General features: G+C 39.5%; 2 protein-coding genes and 1 long non-coding RNA gene across 6 annotated transcripts in view; 2 read left to right on the forward strand and 1 right to left on the reverse strand.

The window, feature by feature from the left end:
• On the forward strand, positions 1-17,894 carry zgc:153184 (capZ-interacting protein). Of its 4 annotated transcripts, none has more exons than XM_020708101.3 (7): positions 55-141; positions 7,697-8,029; positions 14,141-14,227; positions 14,353-14,424; positions 14,685-14,750; positions 15,418-15,621; positions 16,074-17,894. In XM_020708101.3, exons 2-7 carry the CDS (start codon positions 7,940-7,942, stop codon positions 16,482-16,484), a joined length of 930 nt encoding a protein of 309 aa, XP_020563760.1. In that variant the 5' UTR covers positions 55-141; positions 7,697-7,939; the 3' UTR covers positions 16,485-17,894. The 4 variants fall into 4 exon arrangements, with proteins under 4 accessions (XP_011480614.1, XP_078812738.1, XP_020563760.1 ...); XM_011482311.4 differs by having other exon boundaries at positions 14,688-14,750; XM_011482312.4 differs by lacking the exon at positions 7,697-8,029 and having other exon boundaries at positions 1-141.
• Positions 4,264-19,695, reverse strand: part of LOC144996858 (uncharacterized) — a 16,942-nt gene continuing 1,510 nt past the window's right edge. Inside the window, exon 2 of the long non-coding RNA XR_013659643.1 lies at positions 4,264-6,502. This is a non-coding gene — a long non-coding RNA (uncharacterized LOC144996858). The remainder of the gene's footprint in view (positions 6,503-19,695) is intronic.
• Positions 18,619-19,695, forward strand: part of guca1c (guanylate cyclase activator 1C) — an 18,438-nt gene continuing 17,361 nt past the window's right edge. Inside the window, exon 1 of the mRNA XM_004075285.5 lies at positions 18,619-18,910. The gene's annotated coding sequence lies outside the window, so the exon portion shown is untranslated. The remainder of the gene's footprint in view (positions 18,911-19,695) is intronic.

Here is a 19,695-nt window from a genome sequence, read left to right on the forward strand (position 1 = left end):
CCTCCTCCACTGCCATGCAGCTGATTTGGCTCCAGATATAAACACAGACTTTCTCTGTGGAATCACTCTCTTCCCGAGTGGCGTGGAGTCAATTCCAAACAACCCCAGTGGGTCCCCCTGGGCAGAATACCCAGAATGGAGGTAGGAATTCTACTCCAAGACTTTCTAGCAAGATGGTTTTCACTTTTCAGAGTGAGCTCCTTGAAACTTTACATTACATGTGCTCAGTTTACAAGTTTGTAGTGTTTTTGTAGTTGTGTCTTGCAAGCCTTTGTCTCAGGGGGCTTGTTTGTGAAACCTTCTAAGTTTCAACAGAGCACGATAGTGTGCTCTGTTGTTGCTTTTTACGGAGTTAAGGACTACTGATCACTTTACCATTTCGTCCTTTTGTAAAATCTTGATAGCTCAGCTGCCATGTGACTGTCACCTTGTTTTGGCCCAAAGTTGCAACCTGTTCTTTGAGCTTGTTATTCAAAAATCTTTTGAAAGGTTGGTTTTGCTGTACATACACAGGAACTCACTTAAAGAACCCACTTGAGTCACCAAAAGCAGCAGGAGGTTGAACCTTTCTCCTTGGGTTTCTGGCAAATTTCATAGCAAATGACCGCAGTGTACAAGGAAGGAAATGGAGCTGATAGAGCATCTGTCACGAGTTACAGCTTGTGTGCTGAAGAGAAAGCCATTAGCGATTTTCCTCTGTGTAATTATGCTGAGTCGTTTTAGCCTCTCAAAGGCCAAACTGTTTTCAGTCACTTGCTGCGAAGTCAGAATTTATTTTTTTTTTCAAAAGGAGAAGCCGCCAGTGAATGCCACATGTTTTAGGTCTCCTCCCTGTTTAAAAAAAGACTTGTAAGATCATTTTCAAGTATTTTATGCTGTTTGGAAAATAGGAAGAGAAACACCCAGTTCCTTTCCTCCACTGTGAATTGAGGAGCAAGGAAGTAATCCAGTAAGAACTGCCCCCACACATTTCATATATTACCTTTTAAAAGTTTTTTTTTTACCAAAGATCATAGTTTGTTGTTGCAATGAGCTCATTTTGATACAAACCTGAGTTTAAGACTGTTGCATTTTTAACACCATTGTTTCTTCAATTCGTCCTGTCTAGCAGCAGAGAAAACAGATGAGCGCTGATGACTTCTTATGTTGGACAAGTTTTACTGTTAAAGTTGGGAATCTTGATACAGACAAGGTGTATATTTAGATAAACCCCTTTTGCATTTGAGGCTCAACTTTATTTATAATAATTAGATTTGAATGCATTTCTTTTTGACATGATGGACCAGGGTCTCAGGGAGGAAAAGAGGATCAAGAATTTGGATATCATATTATGACATCTTATCGCGCAGTAAAAAAAAAAAAAAATCTATATACCATATTTTCAGCACTATGAGGTGCACTTAATAAGCCTTAATTTTTTAAAAAAAAAAAAAATGACAGTACACCTAATAATCTGAATTTTATATGTGGATTAATTCTCGTTGTGTTTACTGATCATTTTGAGAGCGATTTCAAGAGGTATTTTACAAACAAGTTCTAGAGTTATTGTGAATGCAGTTATTGAAGTTTGACTGACTGACAGACTAATCCATGACTCTTTTGTCTCGCTTAATGCGCTTGATAGTTCAGTGCACCTAAAATATGACATAACTCCATAAAAAGACTACTCACTGATGGTGTGCCTTGTAATCCGGTGCAGATGCAGTATCAGTATTCATTACTTTGTGATAGTTAGCTGGAAATAATAACCATCTCCTGTCAATGTTGAAGCTTTATTCTTGAGTGTTTGATTTGAAACTTCCTGCTTTGTATAAATTGATCCGATCTTCTGAATTAGAACTGCTGACTATCAACATCTACCACTCTACATCTTTGCTAACTAGACTTTCTTTACTTGCCACCGGGATCAGGTTTGTTAAGCTTTGAATGTATATGAGAACTGGACTGAGTGTCCCCTCCGCCCTTAAGTTGCAAACAGTACCTACTGGTTCCAAGAAACCAAAATCTCATTGTCTTCCATAGAGAAACAAATATTATCTATTTCTCGGAATTACCGCTATTGCTCTGCTAATTATTGTTCTACATTTTCTTGCTAATCCTAATTTCTTTTTCTTTATTGCAAGTTATTCAATGTATAAACTGGCCAATCTGTGGTGCCCGCTGGCCCCTCATTCAAACGTTTGAAATGTTTCGTTAAGAGATTCACCCGAATCTGCTTTCAGTGGTGTGGACTTCCAACAAGCTCACTCCTGATTAGCAAGTGGTTGCCATAGAAACACTGACTCTGACTGACCCTCAGCTTCCTGATGACACCCAGGTTACAACATGGCAGCATTGCAAAAGAATAGCGACTGAACTCACTTGATTTTGTTAGAACCAGAAGTAAAACCATTTTCTGGGTGATGTCACACTTGCTGAGTCCAGTTGTCTTACAGTCAGATTTAGTCAATCAAAGCCTAGATTTTGTCTCTCAGAGGTGAGCATTGTAGGCAAAGTTGGGAAACTAGTAGACATGCATGTAAAAAAAACAGTGCGTGGCAGCCCTGTTATAGCATTCCAGTTTGTTAACAAAGGAGTTCCTTGTAACGTCAAACATTTCTTTGGTGTCACAGTTTCATAACATCACATGTTGGAAGATGTCATGTTTTAGCTCCAGCGCACACTAGCTCTCACTCCACCCTCTCAGTCCTGGGACAATATTAACGCATGGAAAACCTGCAGTAATCTTCTATGCTGGAGCTGCATGCTTGCAGGCCAACACCCTGGAAAGTTGTGTGTGTTTTTGGTGCTTGCACCTGAGGATCTTCGTTGTACCCATGTGTGTTTTGTGGACTGTTGAGTTTGTTTTTTGTTATTTTATGGAAAAATAGCACCACAGCTGCAGGAGTGAAGACTCTGGATCATTTTGCCAACCATCTGGCACGCACATTTCTTATGTAATGCACAGTAAAGTTAATGGAGCAATAATAGGCAGCACTGCTAACTTTACTAATGAGTCCGATTTTCCGCCTTTACTTTACAGCAGTACATCAGTGAAATGGCGTCACACCACAGGGATGAGGCAAAGCTCACACCCTCAGAGGGGAGGATTCAGCAGAAACCCTGCAGGCATACAAACATGTGAAAACGCCATCAAGCTTTGTTAGGATACTTCTACAGGATTTTCCTCATCTTTCAATGCTGCCAGGACTGACCCTCTGGCCGTTTAACTGAGCCAAATATACTCTGACAAGTAGGGCCATAGCTACCTGCAAGACATGCATTTGAATGCTACAACTCATAAAATATTACTACTGTTTGATTATTAAGTAATAAAAAACAACATTGAAAATATATATGTATATATTTATAATTGTTGCATGGAATACTTAGTTGAAAAAACTTACATTTTGTCCAAATTCACTTACTGCTCCCTGGTTAGTGCATTTTAGCCTCTGCAAAAAACTAGTGTGCATCATTGACTGTATATGAGAACTGGATTGAGTGACCCCTTCTCCCTCGTGTTCCAAACAGGAAGTACCCTGTGGCTCCAGGAAGTCAAAGTGCCATAGACTTCTATTGAGAAATAATAAGCTATTACTCAGTCATTCCATTGGTCAGAATAACCATTCTTGCTCTGTTACTATTGGTAATCTTTTCTTTCTGATCCAAATTTTTATTTCATTACAATTTTTTGGTAGTACCAGTTATTCAAGTCATTAACTGGCCAATCAGATGTCTCAAAAAAAAAGTAGGTGGTCATGTGTCGAACGTTTGCTTTTCAAGAGCCCACCTTCAAATGGTATGGGTGTGGCCCTCCAACAGGCTCTCTTCTGATTGGCTGCATTCTGACGTCATCAGACGCCAACATGTCAACATCTGTCATTGCGTAAAAATGGCTACCGAATTGATATAATTTCTTTGGAGGATAATATAAACCATTTTCTATGGGTGACGTTACTCTCACTCAGTCCAGTTCTCATATAGTGTGTGCATTGATGCTCACTGCATTGGTGAATATAGACCACAATGCATTGTGTTTGAACAGTTTATCATGAAATTAATATTTTTATAAATCATCCATCTTTTCACCATCGGAACACAGTAGATTCCTAAATAGTCCTTATAAAACCTTATAAATAAATGTATGACGTCATTTGGCATTTGAAAAAGAAAACAATGAAAGTATGTGAGATGTCTCTGAATTGCATGGAAATTCAGGGCATTGGGTAGTTTCGCACCATGTAACCTTGTAGGGGTTATGGAGGGAATTTGGACAGAGCTGATCATTGCTTTCTTTGTTGTTGAAACTTTATTGATCATTCGTAAACAAATTTGTGAACAAGTGAACAAACTATCGACATTCAATTTGAAAGAAATCACATGCATTAAGCCAAAATATATTTATTTGAATATTGTCTTCATCGTGCCCCTCTGGTGCAATGAGCTCAGAGTATTTGTACGGGAAAAGGTAATAAACTAGAATCAACGTACCATATTTTCATTGTCTCATACAGTATTTAATTCCCAAATGAATCCAGATAATTTCGCTCAACACTCTGTGACTCTAAATCATTTAGAGCTGATTGTTCTGACATTTTGTTTCAGTGATTTAGGCAGGTTTTTATCTTTTGTTTAATAAATCAGGACAACTTCCATTCATTCATAAGCTTCTCTTTATAAACCACATGGTTTTTCTTTTTTGTGCGAGATGTTCTTCCAGGCAGGATTCAAAGAGCACACAGCAGTGGAGAAACTCAATGAAACACGCAGTGAAGCATTAGTGAAATGTGTTTGCAAACCACGCATTTGTGTGTAAAATATCCTCTGGTTCAGGCTGGTTTAGAAAAAACAAACAAAATAGAATTACGATAGAAGGTCAAATGTCATCTTAAAGCCTCTGATATCACACACCTTTCATCTTTAGAGTTCTGACATTTCTTTAAGGTTTCTTCTTTTTTCCTTTTTACCTTCACTCTCACAAATGCCAGCTGTATTATAAATGAAACGGAGATCTCTGATGGGTCCTTAAGGATGGAATTACACAGCAGTTGTTTTTCATGTCTTCTTTTTTGTTTCCCCAAGGATAACAGAGCAAAAACACACACAAAAACTAACTTTTGTTGCTGTTTGACTGAACTGAACTCACATGGTTCTTTCTTTATCTAATTACATACATTCTTCAAAACCTTAATAGTCAAATGCTTAAACGCATTTCCTAATGAGTTGAATCAGAAGAACATGATGCACCTTCCAATGAGTTCAAATACAAATTTTGCAGTTTAGTCCACAGATGGAGATGCAATAAATAATGTGACTGTTTAAAAAAAAAGCATGATTGTACTTTATACATTACATAAATAAATTGCAAAACTGTAAGGTAAAAGTTGAATCTGCACATTGCACACAGCACCCTATTTAGTGTGGTCCAGCAGTCCCACTTGGAAGATCTTGTCACTTGTTTTAAAAGCGTTCCCAGTGGGTTTGTAAGTGAGTCCGTTTTTTTTTCTATGTCAACTTTCTCAGATATAAATCACAAAGTGTTTCACAATAGTAAAATCACCTCAAATTACAACCAATCACCATAGACATATAACAGACAAAGTAAAACATAGTAAAAAATAAAGTAAAACACAATAAAAGACACAATTGGATGAACTAAAAGCTCTTCTGAAGAAAAACGTCTTGACTTTTAAAACACTCAATGGAGTCGATCTTGTGTAATGACAAAGGTAGGGTGTTTCTGAAGATGAGATACAACAGCTTGAAAGGCAAGGTCTCCTTTAGTTTAAAGCGGGTGATTGAAATTTGTAAATCCCTTTGGTTTGAAGATCTCAGGGACGGGCCGAAGAGAAGGGGGTTAAAAGGTCAGAAATGCATGCAACAGTCTGTCCACGACAGGCTCTGAAAACTAGAAGTAAACAATTTAGAATCAAATTTAAATTCAACTGGGAGCCAAGAGGACAGTAATGGAGTTATATATACTTTAATTATGAGTGTTATTTTTATCAAAAAACCTGTGTCGTTTTCCAGGACATAGTTTCTGCAGAGCGGCTGTTGTTCGTTAGAAATTAACCTCTGAGTTGTGGGCGGGACCACTAAGTTGAGGCAAGCCTGCCCCCTTACCCCTCCCCTTTTGCGGAGTGGATCAAGGTGCTTGTGGCCCGCCCATTGTATTCTCTATTCAAGAAGTACGATCATTTTAGAAAAAATACTTATTTGAGTGAAGAAATACTCAAAGTGCAATTTTAAGACTAATTTTCTTTATATATTTCAGAAAAATGCCACAACAACGTGTTAAAAAAAAAAGAAAAAACACAATTTCCATCGAAGGTCGTAGGTCTGTAATTTTTTTTTTTTTAAGCCAAAGCCAGCTTTGTTGTTTGTTAAACTGTACGCCGCCATCATTGAGACTCATGCTGCGCTCATGGTTCCACTTCTGAGGCCGGTTATCATTCCTCGGTGTACGCCTGGGCTGCAGTGGTTCATGTGTGGTGAAGAGATATTGATGGTGGGATGGGGGCTGCAGAGAAGATAAAGGAAAGCTGAGCAGTTAAGAGAAACAGACTTTTCTAGTGGCTTTCATCAAAGCATTCATCTATAGACGGTAGTGGGTTTTATTTTTTTAATACACAGCATTTGTAAGCATTGGTAAACAGTCTGGTAGGTGTAGTAAATTGTTTTTTAATAGACTTTCTGTGCCCCTCAAAATTCTCCACTCAGACATCCTCAAACTTCACTGAATGCTGATTTTATCCTTTAATTGTACCACATTTTGCCAAGAAGATTTTGCTGTTCTCTATTTTTTACGACTATTCTGCATGAAAATTTTAAATAATATGAAAGGTTGCTTATTAAATATATATATATATATATATATATATATATATATATATATATATATATATATATATATATATATATATATATGTTTTTATATATATATATATATATATATATATATATATATATATATATATATATATATATGTTTATAAATTTGCACATTTATTTAGAAAAATTAAACTTAAAGTCATCATTGAAAAAAGAAAAATTGACAAAAAATGTGTAAAATATTACTCATAACTTCTACATAAAATAAGCCGGAAATATGATAAAATTATTTATTAAAATATAAACGGTTTTAAAAGTAAAATATCTAATGGTTATTAGGTTTTTTATGAAAATCATGAAGAGGAAATGACGTATTAAAAAGAACTCTAAGATGTGATCCTAGATTGTTAAACAGGCAATATAGACCTATGGAAAGAAAATGTTGGGGAATTTTAATAATAAATCGTATGGTTTTTATGTTAGGATTGGTTCCAATGATGGTGTCCGCGGATGCAGCTCAGGTTCATGTGGGAAAACGGGTTTTGTTCTTCAGAAGAGCACAAGAGAAATTCACCCTGGATGATTGAAGATCTTCTCAGATATACATCTGGGATTCATGTGAATCGTATGAGCAAAACGCCATCTCGTCTTTTCCCATGTGACCTGTCAATCGCAGCAAACATCTGATGAGCGGATGGTTTCTGCCAAGGCAGATAATATATGTAAACTGTAAGAAACACCCAAAAAGTAACTTGGATGTTTACAAATTCATTCTTTCTCATTTTTCTAAATCTGTCAAACAAATGGCACCAAAAAAGTGTTTTTAATGTCAATGAGTGACAACATAATTAAATAATATTCAAAACGTGTGTTTTCTTTTTAGATTCATGCCTTGTGGTACATGCAGTTCCTGCTCCATGGTCATCCAGCAGCTTGTGGGTGGATTTCCCACATCACTCTGGGTTCACACAAGGTTCTTTTCCAGGGTTTGCAGCAGAAATGAGTGATTTCCAGAAGAACCCATAACGTTGTTTTGAGATGGCATATGGCATGAAGGAAGTGGTTTTAGGCTTATTAAGGCTGAACAAGCGTGCGCAGAAAGGAGCTCCTTGAGCTGTTTATTGTGATGGTTTCACTCTGTCAGAACCTGCTACGGGCGTCAAACCAGCACCAAAACAATGGCAGGACTTCTTTAGTATCCGATCTGGACAAACAGGTGCGCATTCTTTTTATTCTTCTCCTGAACAGTCTTTACTTTGGGTCATTGAAGCCGTTTCAAAAACTTGTTTTAAACTTGATCAGTGTTTGGATTTCAAGGCCTGCTTCTGTGACAGCAGCTCGTCTAGCGAGCAAATGTGGGAGAATCAACTGAGCCCAGTCTCATGTGATATTTCTCTTCTGCCTCTGAAAATTGGAATCACAGGAATGAATAAAAGCTTGCTTTGTGCGATTGCTCCATCGCTCAATTGCAGGTCATACAGTGAACCTCGTGTCTTCATTTATACACAGCCTCAGACTTGTTTAAGAACGGCAGATGAATATAAAAAATTTTTCATCTTAAATTATTGCTGCATTCGGCAGTTTGATTCTACAGGAACTGGAGGGTTCCCAGAGGTTTTTAGAAGTTTGATCACATGGTGAAACCGCATGCAGTTGGGGTTAATCATGTCCTTGTTTAGGCATGCTCAGTTGCTCTGCATGCTTGTCAACAAGACGTTTCACATATGGTCCAGAAAACCTCGGGACACTCTCTGAGGACTGAGGGTTACGGAGCAGAGCTGCGATCCAGGCCGTCTGACCAGATCAGTGGCTTTCCCAGGACCACAGCCCCAGAAATAGTCTCTTATAGGAATAGCTCTCTTCTGCAGAGGAAACATACTTTCTCAGTATTTCACATCCAGACCTGGGGTACCAGTGGAGTGAAGCGCGTGCAACACTGACAACCATCTATGAGCTATGTGTGTGTTTCTTCTTTCATTTAGACCTTTTAGTGACTAGCATGCCTATTTATATGAAAGATTTTGTTGTGCATTACTAAAACTCAAAGAGTCTGATTAAAGCTCTGAGCGGCGTTGTATGGCCCGCAGGAGTTGTCTGCCTCCGTTTTTTTCAAAAGGGCGGCTTTTTTTCTATGGACTTTTTTGTTTATCTCCATAGCAACCATTTTATTTTTTGGTCAGCTGGGGGTGCTGAACAGGTCTATGTCATTGTTAGAAGAATCTGCAAAAGTACACTTTTGTTTCCTTGACAACAGAGGTTTTTTGTTAGCCACGCCCACTTCCCTAATACAGTAATATCATGTCACATTGCGTTGTTTAGATTGAGCCAAGGATTTGAGTATTACACTTTTTACAACATTTCGGTAAAAAATGAGTGAGCAACAGGGGAACGCCACGTTTTTCTAGCGTGCCTCGCTAACGCCGTTCAAAATCTACAAACTTTAAAACCAACAATTTTGTCCAAGTATTGATGCTTGAGGAGTTAGAAGAGGATAGATCAAAATCCCTAGGAGGAGTTCAAAATTGTAGCATGTACTAAAGGTAATTTATTATTATTTTTTTAATTAATTTATTTATTTTTCACAAAAGTCAAGATGGCGGTCTCTTCCTGAAATCAAAGGTCAACATAACTTTGGTTGCAGACTTAAGCTGGTGACATGTCGGTAAAACACAAAGGTTTTCTTTCCCCATGTTGTGAGATGATGTGAAAATTGCCAAATTTCAAAGTTTGATGCTAAATGGCCGCCAAGCCATAAATCCTGTGGCCATCCCATAATTATTTCAAAACTTCCTCTTCATATCCCGGAAACATGTTTTCTTTTGGTAAGTGGTTTTTGCTGAAGGCCATAAACATCAGCTGCACTGATCCAAATTGTGAATGCCCAATTTCATCATTTTATTGAAGTTGTAGAAATGCAAAATATAGGCAAGGCAAGGCAAGGCAAGGCAAGTTTATTTGTATAGCACAATTCGTACACAAAGTAATTCAAGGTGCTTCACAAAACAGAAAAATGCATTAAAATCACAATAAATCATAGAAATAATCAACATAAAATTTACTTTAAAAGAAAAGGAAGAAAAAAAAAGATTTAAAAGAAAGGAAGGAAAGAAAGGTGCAGATAGGACCTTTCAGTCATATACACGGCTAAACAGAAATGTTTTAAGTCTAGATTTGAACATGAACACAGAAGAGGCCTGTCTTACGCCTTCAGGGAGGCTGTTCCAGATTTTAGCTGCAGAATATTGAAACGCTGATTCCCCTTGTTTAGTTCTGACTCTGGGAATCAACAGGAGGCCGGTCCCTGAGGTCCTCAGAGTACGAGATGGTTTATATGGCACTAGCATGTCAGAGATGTACTTTGGTGCGTGGCCATGGAGAGACTTGTACACAAGCAGAGCTGCTTTGAAGTCTATTCTTTGAGTTACAGGGAGCCAGTGCAAAGACCTGAGCACAGGACTAATGTGATCATACTTCCTGGTTTTGGTCAGGACTCGAGCAGCAGCATTCTGGATGTACTGAAGCTGTTTTACAGCTCGTTTGGAGAGGCCGGTGAGCAGGCCGTTACAGTAGTCTAACCTGCTGGAGACAAATGCATGAATAAGTATCTCCAGGTCTGGCTTTGACACTATGTTTTTGATTTTGACAATGTTTTTCAGGTGGTAAAATGCCGCTGATGTTACTGACTTGATATGGCTGTTAAAGTTCAGGTCAGAGTCCATGATTACCCCTAGATTTCTGACTTGATTTGAGGGTTTTAGAGACAGAGAATGAAGGTAGCTGCTGACAATTTCAATATAAACATATAAAGAATCACATGTATGATGAATCACATGGAATGTAGCAGCTATGGCTGCTCTACTTTAAAGAATTTTTCTCTTTACTAAGTATTTTTTGGGCGACTGCTGGGTTATTCCTGTTGTTTTTCTTTTTTCTAGAAAACATAATGTGCCCCGAAAATTGACAAATTAGTCCCTCTTAGACTAAAGTTTTATCGATTGGAAAAACGTTCTCAGTGGTCTTTTAATTATGATTATGCACTTTTTAGCCAAAATAAGTAGTTTTTTAAGACATATTTTTGGCAGAGCGGCAGTACTTCATAAAGAAATTCCCCAGAAATTCAAAGCGCGCCGATACCCCATCATTCATTTTTTCACACTCTCTCTCCCTAGCTTAAAGCCCCTCTCAACCTCAAGCTAACATTACTGCACGGTGCAACAAAAATGGCGAGCAATACCAGAGCTATCCAGCCATACAGTTTTGAGCCAGATGCCAGCTTGGACGACAAAAATGAAGATGTTACTGTGTCTATTCGTCTGCAAGTAGATGCATCGGAATGGATCGGAGCAGGGAGACTTTGGCCCCGCCCATTTTAGTTGCTGCCTCACAACTAAGAGCTTTTTCAAACAGCGGGTTTTCATCTGCTCACGATTTGAATAAATAATTACTCAGAAATGCAGTTTTAATACTAATTTTGTTTATACATGTTCTCCATCATGAGAAAAATGCTACAAGACTACGTTAAAAACACCAAAAAACTTAAGAGTGCGATAAAAACCAAATCTGCTTCATTTCAGGTTCCATGACTAAAGAGAGGAAGGTAAAATAGACAGGGCAAACATACGTTTCAGTGGATGCTAACAATACCTTACAAGTTACATCTGCAGGTCTCGACTAGTCATTCATCCTGACATAAAGGCATTTCAAAAATTAGGGTGGGTCGGGTAATTCACCGCAGGTTTCTTTCTTTTTGAATGAAATCCAACAAAGCTTTAACTTTTCTATTAATATAAATATTTTACTAAATGGCAATATTTCCATAAAATGACAAAAAACTGTCACAGCTGACGTTACACTAAATTAAGAGACATTTAGAGCTAAACCAGTCCTCCTAAATGCATGCATGTCAGCAAAAATGATGGGAAAAGGTTTGATCTACTGTCAAAGTGGTATATTGTAATAAACCTGTTAAATACATTTTAAACTTTTTGTATCTTATGTCTAGCTGCTGTGTAGAGGCAAAGCTTTTAAGTAAACCTACAAGTAAATCTACAGGAAGTATTTTATTTTGAAAGAAACTTGTGTGTGCTGTCAAAAATAATAGCCTACAATAGAAATATAACCCTTTTAGAACTCAATAGTTGTAAATATTTTAAGCTACATTTAAAAAAATGAATGACTTAATGGCCACAAAAGGGTTTATCAAAATGAATTTTAGTAAAAGGTGATGTGAGACTTTCACTACATTTTGCTCTTTCAGCACTAAAGGTTGCTGACCCATGGTTTAGCTGCTAGACTGATCAGAAGTGTTTCTGTTACATCTTAGGTCACATTTGAAAGGAAGTAAATGCAAAAGAAATGCAGGTTTTTTTTTTTTTTTTTGCTGCATCTAAACATTTTCTCTTCCCTAAATGAGCAGTCAGTACTTTTTTTGTTTTACCAAAAATGTCGGAGCTTTTTTTTTTTTTCAAAAAGAGCCTCGCTGTCTTTGCTTGTAATGTTGTGGTTTTTAGTGGAGGAGGTGTCTGTCTTTGACTGACAGGAAAGAGTTAACTATGAGATTTTTAGCTGAAAAATGGAAGGAGGTGGGGGTGTCTGGGGGTTGTTGCTCATGGGAGCCAGGAGCTGAGGCGACAAAGAGAAGCTGGGGCTCAGGCTGCCAGCTCCAGGCTGGGCGGAGGGAGCAAGGTGGTGAAGTCATGGTGAGATCTGATGGAGAAAATGAAAACAAAGCGTGGAATGTGCGTCTGCATCGCCTTAGAGATCCGTGTTTTCTTGGGAAGAGGTCCAAAAGGAGCAGAGAGGAGGCTGGGAGCTGGGTGGGGAACTGGTAGTGCACACCCAGGAATTGTGACAGAGCTGTGAGAAGATCCATGAGCTTTTAAGTGGTCAGTCAAAGTATGACGGAAGTGCAAACAGAGAGAGAGAGAGCATGGGAGGAGAACCAGCGGCACCAGAATGGAGGGGCAGGAGGCATTAAGTATGACGTATGGGAATTAGATCCATCCTGGCCAAGCCTGGCCTGCAGACACAAACAAATGTCTGACCGCTCGGTGCACAAACATTACCTGGGATAAGAAAACACTCAAGTACTTTCACATGTGTGCACGTTCCACCCTGACGCCAACTTATCACTAAGGCGGCAAATCTGTGGGGCAAATCAGTCGTCTTCAAAGGGAACTGTGGAGGGGGGCTGCTTCACAATCAGCCTGGGAATACTGGGAGAGACCAACAAAACAGAAGGAGGCCAAGAGGCGATAACAATTAGGTCCTCGCTGTCAGGCATGACGCTGAACAGCTGTGCGCTCACTTCCTGTGTGTCTCTGAGAGTTTCTCCAAAGAGACCGTAAGCCTCCGTGTTTCTTAAATCATCCATGTGTTCTTGGAAATGTTTAAGAAGTTTTAGGTCAGAGTTACAGTGGCAATTACAAATTATGGACAAAAAAAACATTCACTCCCATGAAAATGAGTGTTATTGGTGTTTTTAACATGTTCTTGTGGCATTTTTCTGATTATTGAGCACAAATTTAAAGAATATTAAGCTCAAAGGGGCATTTCTGAGTATCTTTTTATTCAAATCAGTTTGAATTGGGAACAGAGAAAAAAAAAAAGCTTGTAGTTGTGATGTAGAAACTACAATCGGCGGGCCACAAGCTCCCTGCTCTGCTCCATTCCAATGCCTCTGCTTGTAGATAGTCAAATCCATGGACATCTTCATTTTCCTCTGAGCTGGCATCTGGTTGAAAACTTGCATACTTTTGTTGGGTTGGGGTTGGGAGGGGGTGTAAGCTAGTGGGAGAGCGTGCAAATGGATGGATAACAGGAAGTGGGGTGGGCTTGCTCCATGCTAAAAGTCTGTTCCACAACTCAAAGGGTAAATCTCTAATGAACTACTGCTGCTCTGAAGAAACTCAGTCTTAGAATTTGGCTGAAATCTGCATAATCATAATCAACAGAACACTGGGAACGCTTTTAACGCTTGTGCTATCCTAGGCACTTTAACATTGGGAGTTGGGTCATCTAGACCCCACAAGACAGTGTGCTAAAGCTTTTTTCTTCAATATGTGATCTTCACTGGTGTTCATGGATGACATGAAATCTTCTTTACCTTTATCCACCTGTGTCGTGGTAAGGACAACACGTCAATTTAAGGATTGGGTCATCTGGACCCATAGGATTGCACATGGGTTAAGAAGGTTCACTCCTAAAGATGATCGGAGTGGGACTTTTTGTGATATAAACCTAAGGCAAAAACCAGGCTTCTTTCAATGCCGGAGAAACAATTAGTCTAATTGGTCATTATTTGTCATAACTTCCTTCCTTTTTACAGAAGGATTCTCCATCCAAGCCATCTGTGGCTGAGCTGGCCGGGAGGTTGAAAGGCCATTTCCTGCCAGTGCCCAACTCAAATGATGAGGTACTCATCCACAACGCTATAAAGCAAAAGTGTCACTTTTATGCACAAAGCAGCATATCTTTAAGATCAAGTACATAAAATCTGCTTGTGATAACAGACGCTGCCTCTTCTTCCTCCATTTTTAGACTCCATTCCGAAAGCGACCTCCGTGTTCCCTGAAGTTACAGCATCAAACACATGAAAATGAGGAGTCAGAAGTGAGAGATTAATGTCTGTCTGTCTGTCTGTCATTTTAGAGTTTTTAACTTTTGCTAAATGTTTTTTATTGTGTCTGTGTAGCATTTTGATAAATAGTTTTTTGTTTTCTAAGGAGCAAAATGCTTAAACTGCTTCCCTGATGCAGTAGTTGCAGTATTCTGTGTTTCTTCTGCTTGTTAAACCGGGGATCAGACCTGCCTGTCTGCACGTGTGCACCACCAGAAAAACCTGAATGTCCTGATCTCTTTATGTTTTCCAGAAGAACTCGGTCTCAGCGAAGCCTCACACAAAGATGAAGAACTCTGCCATCATTGAGAGACTCCAGGTTGGTGCATCTTTGAAAAGCTTTGATCCTGAATGGTGTGGTTGTTTAAGCCTTTGCTGCCCCCTTCTGGTGCGTCTCAGCCGGTGCATCTGGCTGCTCATAGACATATGGAGACAAGAGGAGGGGCTTGTCCCCTGATCAGCCAGCTCAGATTAATGAGCTTATTGGATCTTGGGCCACAGAGGTTCTGCTGAAGCTCTCAAACTCGTCACTTTAGATCTTTTAGCGGGCAGTTTACAGGTCTGGGCAGCCATGGGACAGAAAGGCTGCCGGTTCTCCCTCTTCCTGTTCTCCCCTGTGCAGGTAGGAGCCTCTCAGTCGAACTCAATGTCACTTTGGGAGGCAGATTTTGGATTTTATTTGCTGGGTCGTCACATCCAAGCGAGTTTTTGCTTTCTTACAAGGAAATCTGGGTTGTGAAGTGAACAGTTCCCAGGTCCCATTAAAGGAAAATGTGTTTTTTTTTATATTTGTTTTACCTTTGCACTGTTTTTTGCATTGCTACTTACTTACTAATTGATGCTGAATCTCTTAATATATTTCAATGTGTGCTAAAACACTTTTTATACGCAAAAATGTTAAGTTTTGCTTGTTTTTGAAACTAATAAAGGTTTGTTCGTGCAACATCTGCAGGAGGTGACCTCGCTCAGCCTTTCTTATCTTGCAGGCCAACCTGGCTCTGTCACCCACTGCTTTGCTGCCTTCAGCCAAGAGTCCGGAGGGAAAGCTGCAGCCGCCGACACTGACCCCCACCACCCCCTGCTGTCCCCTCAGCCCCACTCTGCGACCGTCACATCAGCCCAGCGAAGAGGAAGATCCTGTCAGCTTCGACAGCCCCCCCGAAGGCGCCACTTTGCCGAGCTTCAACAAGGTAAACGCAGCCAGAGCACCGACTTGGTCTGTCTGTTGACATTCAAGCGCTTTTTTTGTGTTGTTTCGAAAACTTGAATCCCACTTAACTATGTATGCAAGAGGAAGTTTTGCTTCTGAAACATGTGAAACCTTCCTCACGCTATTCGCCCACTGAGCTGTGATGTCACAGCTCATCTTCCACACCTGTGTGCACCTTGAACTGTGCACCTTCAGTTTAAGCAGGTCCTGGATAAGGATTGAAGTCATAATCCCCTTAGCCTAGTTAGATTCTCCATGTGCTGCTCGTTTGATGCTCTCACGCAAACTCTAACAAGATTTGGGAAGTTTGCTGAATTCATTTGGGCAAAGAAAAATAGGATTTTATCATAGTTTCTGCTTTTTTTTTTAAATACAAATGCCAGATTTTACTGGGTTTAGTATCCCTTAAGTTCTTCCATTTTCTCTACGCAGACCCGTGCACGGTTGTCTTTCAAGAGGCGACCGCCCACAAGACAGCACAGGAGGTCCACCGGAGACGAGGTGGAAGCCCCCCTAAGGGATCCGTCCCCGAGTGAACTGAAAGAAAACCGGAACGAGGAACAGACCTTCAGCGTCCTGACAGAGGAACCGGAATCTGCGCACACGGGCAGTGAGAGGAAAACCAAAAACAAGGAGGAGGACTGCGAAAAGACAGAGGCTGGGACAACACAGAGTGACCCAGACAACAGGCCAGCCCTGGATCTGGAGGAGGAACAAGTAAAGAGCACAGAGGATTTGGAGGAGGAACAGCTGTCTTCTGAGTCTGTTGAACAGATACAGGTTGATGTTAAGACAGAGGAGCGGCAGGAAGAGGCGCTTCAGGAGACAAAAAATGATTCATGAACGTTTACATAAAAGATCAAAACCAGAAAAGTAAGTTATTCTGTGCTTTTATTGAAAAATGTCCCTTATAACAGTTAAAGACCCACTCCGACCATCTTTGAGCTATTTTCAAAGCAGCGCCAGTGGTCTTTTAATTATGATCATGCTGTTTTTATCCAAAATTTAAAAAAAAAACAACATAAAAACCTGTGGAGCTGTTGGTGCACAGCAAGCTGTTTACAGCTTACAGCCTCTCATACTCTAATAGAACATTCACACTGCGTGTTCAGCGCGTTCTTGAACGCACCTTTGGCCCACGGTGGTCAAAGGCAGGAAGGGGCTTCTTCTTTTTGTTTCACTGTTTCCTAGCACATGTCCACCACCTAAAGTTGGAAGAGGCTTGGTGTGAAATGTCGAAGCAGTCACTGGCAAACAGTTGGCACCTCCGTGAAACAACCAAATCAGAGCCCCTGACTGGTCAAAGTGGGATCTGGTTTAACTTTTAATGGATCCATTTCTGCATAGAGCCTGAAAACGGTTGTAGAAAAATCAAATAGAAATGTAGTTTTAACGCGTGAACACAAGAGTTTGAACGCGGATTGATTGCAGAGGACGGTGTGAATGTAGCCAAACAGTAGAGGTGAAGCAAAAATGGCGAGCCGTATCGGAGCTATTCAGCCGTACAGTTTGGATCCAGATGTCAGCTCAGATGTGGAAAACGCAGACGTACATGGATCTAGTCGTCTACAAGCGGATGCATCAGATTAGAGCCGTGCAGGGAGCTTGTGGCCCACACAACACATTTTCTACGTCTTTTTAAATTGCATTTTTCGTCTGCTCTTGATTCTCTACAATTTGAATAAAGAAATAATAAGATTTTTTTTATATTTCTCCTCCATAATCAGAAAAATGCCAGAAGAACATATTTAAAAAACAGGATTTTAATCGGAGTGGGTCTTCATTCCCTTTTTTTTCGCTGTCGCCCTCTCCTGGTGGTTTTCCAAACCTGTCACGTGGACTGCAAACTATAATCACCATGGCAGTTAATACTGTATCTGTGATTGCAGGAAGTTTGTTGTGAGTGATTCCATGACTGCTAAACCTTTTTTTGACTTAAAAAAAATAAAAAACAAGTCAAAGACTTGTTGACAGTGCACTTCCATATCTGGAGACTGTAAGCACATTATTGAAAATAAGAACAAATAGGAGAAAAATATATTTGATTTTCTACATGTTTGCATATATATTCATGTGTAATATTATAGCAAATCACTTTAAGTTGAGAACTTTTGCTTTGCCTAGTTTTATTTTGCTGCACGTTGGTCAATGTCTTAAATAATTTTCTATGCAAATAAAAAGAAACTGCTGCTGTGGGGTGGCTCAGATCCAAAGAAATGTTTAAATAAAAAGCTTTTCTTAATATGGAAATAAGTTCCTATGTGACGTCATGTTTGAGCTTTACGACGGTGCAAACAAAAAGAAAGTTATGCAGAGAATTTGCTCAGAGGTGTTTTGGAGTTTTATTGCTGTAGGCAGTTTGTTCTGACATAACTTTGACATCGTCAAAGCAAATAAGCAAAGAAAAGACAGCACACGTGAATGCTCTTTCTTAAAAAGTCCGGGAGAATTCTTACCGATGATAAAGAACTTCATTTGAAATTAAATTAAACATAAAAATTGAGACTTTAGTAAATATAAACATGTAAAAGTTGTGTTGATTATGACCATTGATCAAGAAAAGTAACATTTATTCTAACTTTTTACTGTATTTGATGTAGTATGTAGGCCATAATTTTCACTTTAGTTGGATGAAGAAAAAGAAGCCGAAACTTTAGTTTTATTTGGTATTTTAAATCATGTTTGGGTTACAGTTAAGAGGCTACAAGGTCAAAAAACTAACCTGAAAATGGGTGACAAGGACAAAGCTAAAACACTGGTTTGGTAAGTCTATCTATACTGTGCTTGTTTGCTTCCGGTGCCGCTCGCAGGAGGGGGGCTCTGTCAGAAGTCAGAGCTCTGTCTCTGGAACCATCTCCAGAGTTCTGAGTGCACTTCATCTCCCACCAACCCCAGCGCACAGCTTCTGGATGCCACACACCTGACATTCATTTGCAATCACTCAGACTACACCTAAGCACTGCACTGAGTCTCACTCAGTGCCAAGTATTGTTTGTGCCACTCTGCCTGCATTACTGAGTGTTAGAGCCGCACCGGCTTGTCTCAGACTCTGTTTGCCTGCCACGAATCTCACCTTGATCCAGACTGCTCCTGTTTATTCTCTGATGCTCTCATGCTCATTTTTGACCCCTGCCTGCCTGACCCTGATTTAGCATTGTGGCCTTTTAGCTGTGCTAGTCAAATCTGCTGCAATTGGAACCAGCCGTCTGCCTGTTTTGTGACAGCAGTCTTCTCTGAAACAAAGCAGCCCTAAATCAATCACTTTTCGGGTAAGTAGTGTCTTAATTTGGGCCAAAAAAATGTGACTCAAATATTTAAGAGACAAGAGGTTGTGTACAGGACTGTAAATCCAATTTTTTAATAAAATAAGCCAGGGAATGGAAAGTGTTCATATGTATACTGCATTATCACTTTAATTCTATTTTATTTATATGGCCCAAAATCAGTTATAAAATAAAATAGCTGAATGCTAAACTGGGCCTCCCTGCTCTCAGACTCTCCTCCTCCTTTAGTTTAGAGAACATCCTGCAGTTCAACATCAAAAACCACAGCTGCCTCTTAGAAGCTCCTCTCTGTTTGTCTGTAGAATAAACACAAGTCCTCCTTTGTTTTGAAGATTAAGTCATCTGTTTAAAGATCTCCTTTCTAAAATCCAAGAAAACAATGGAATGCAGTTTTTTTTAATCTGAGTCTGCAGCAGAACTTTGCTCAAATATTTGGACAAATATGAAGTGAAAAATGCTCTCATGTAATATGAAATCAACCAGAAGTCCTCACTGGCTAAGTGACTACTTCAGGCCCCTACGTCTCTCTTTCTACCTCCCCCACACCAGTCAGAGCTGCACAAGACCAATTATTAGCTAATTTTTTTTTCTTTTTTCAAAATGGTTAGTCAGTCTTCGTTAGAAAAATAGCCACATGTTAATTCTTGGATTTCCTTGGCAATGCAGGATTTTTGTTAACCACGCCCACATTCCTGATATATTCATATCGTTTCCTTTCGCCTGAGCCAGGGAATCATGTATTACGTTTTCACAATATTCTGATTAAATAT

Source organism: Oryzias latipes, chromosome 13 (assembly GCF_053564925.1).
Source record: "Oryzias latipes strain Hd-rR chromosome 13, Olatipes_Hd-rR_3.1".
NCBI classification, from domain to species: Eukaryota; Metazoa; Chordata; class Actinopteri; order Beloniformes; family Adrianichthyidae; genus Oryzias; species Oryzias latipes.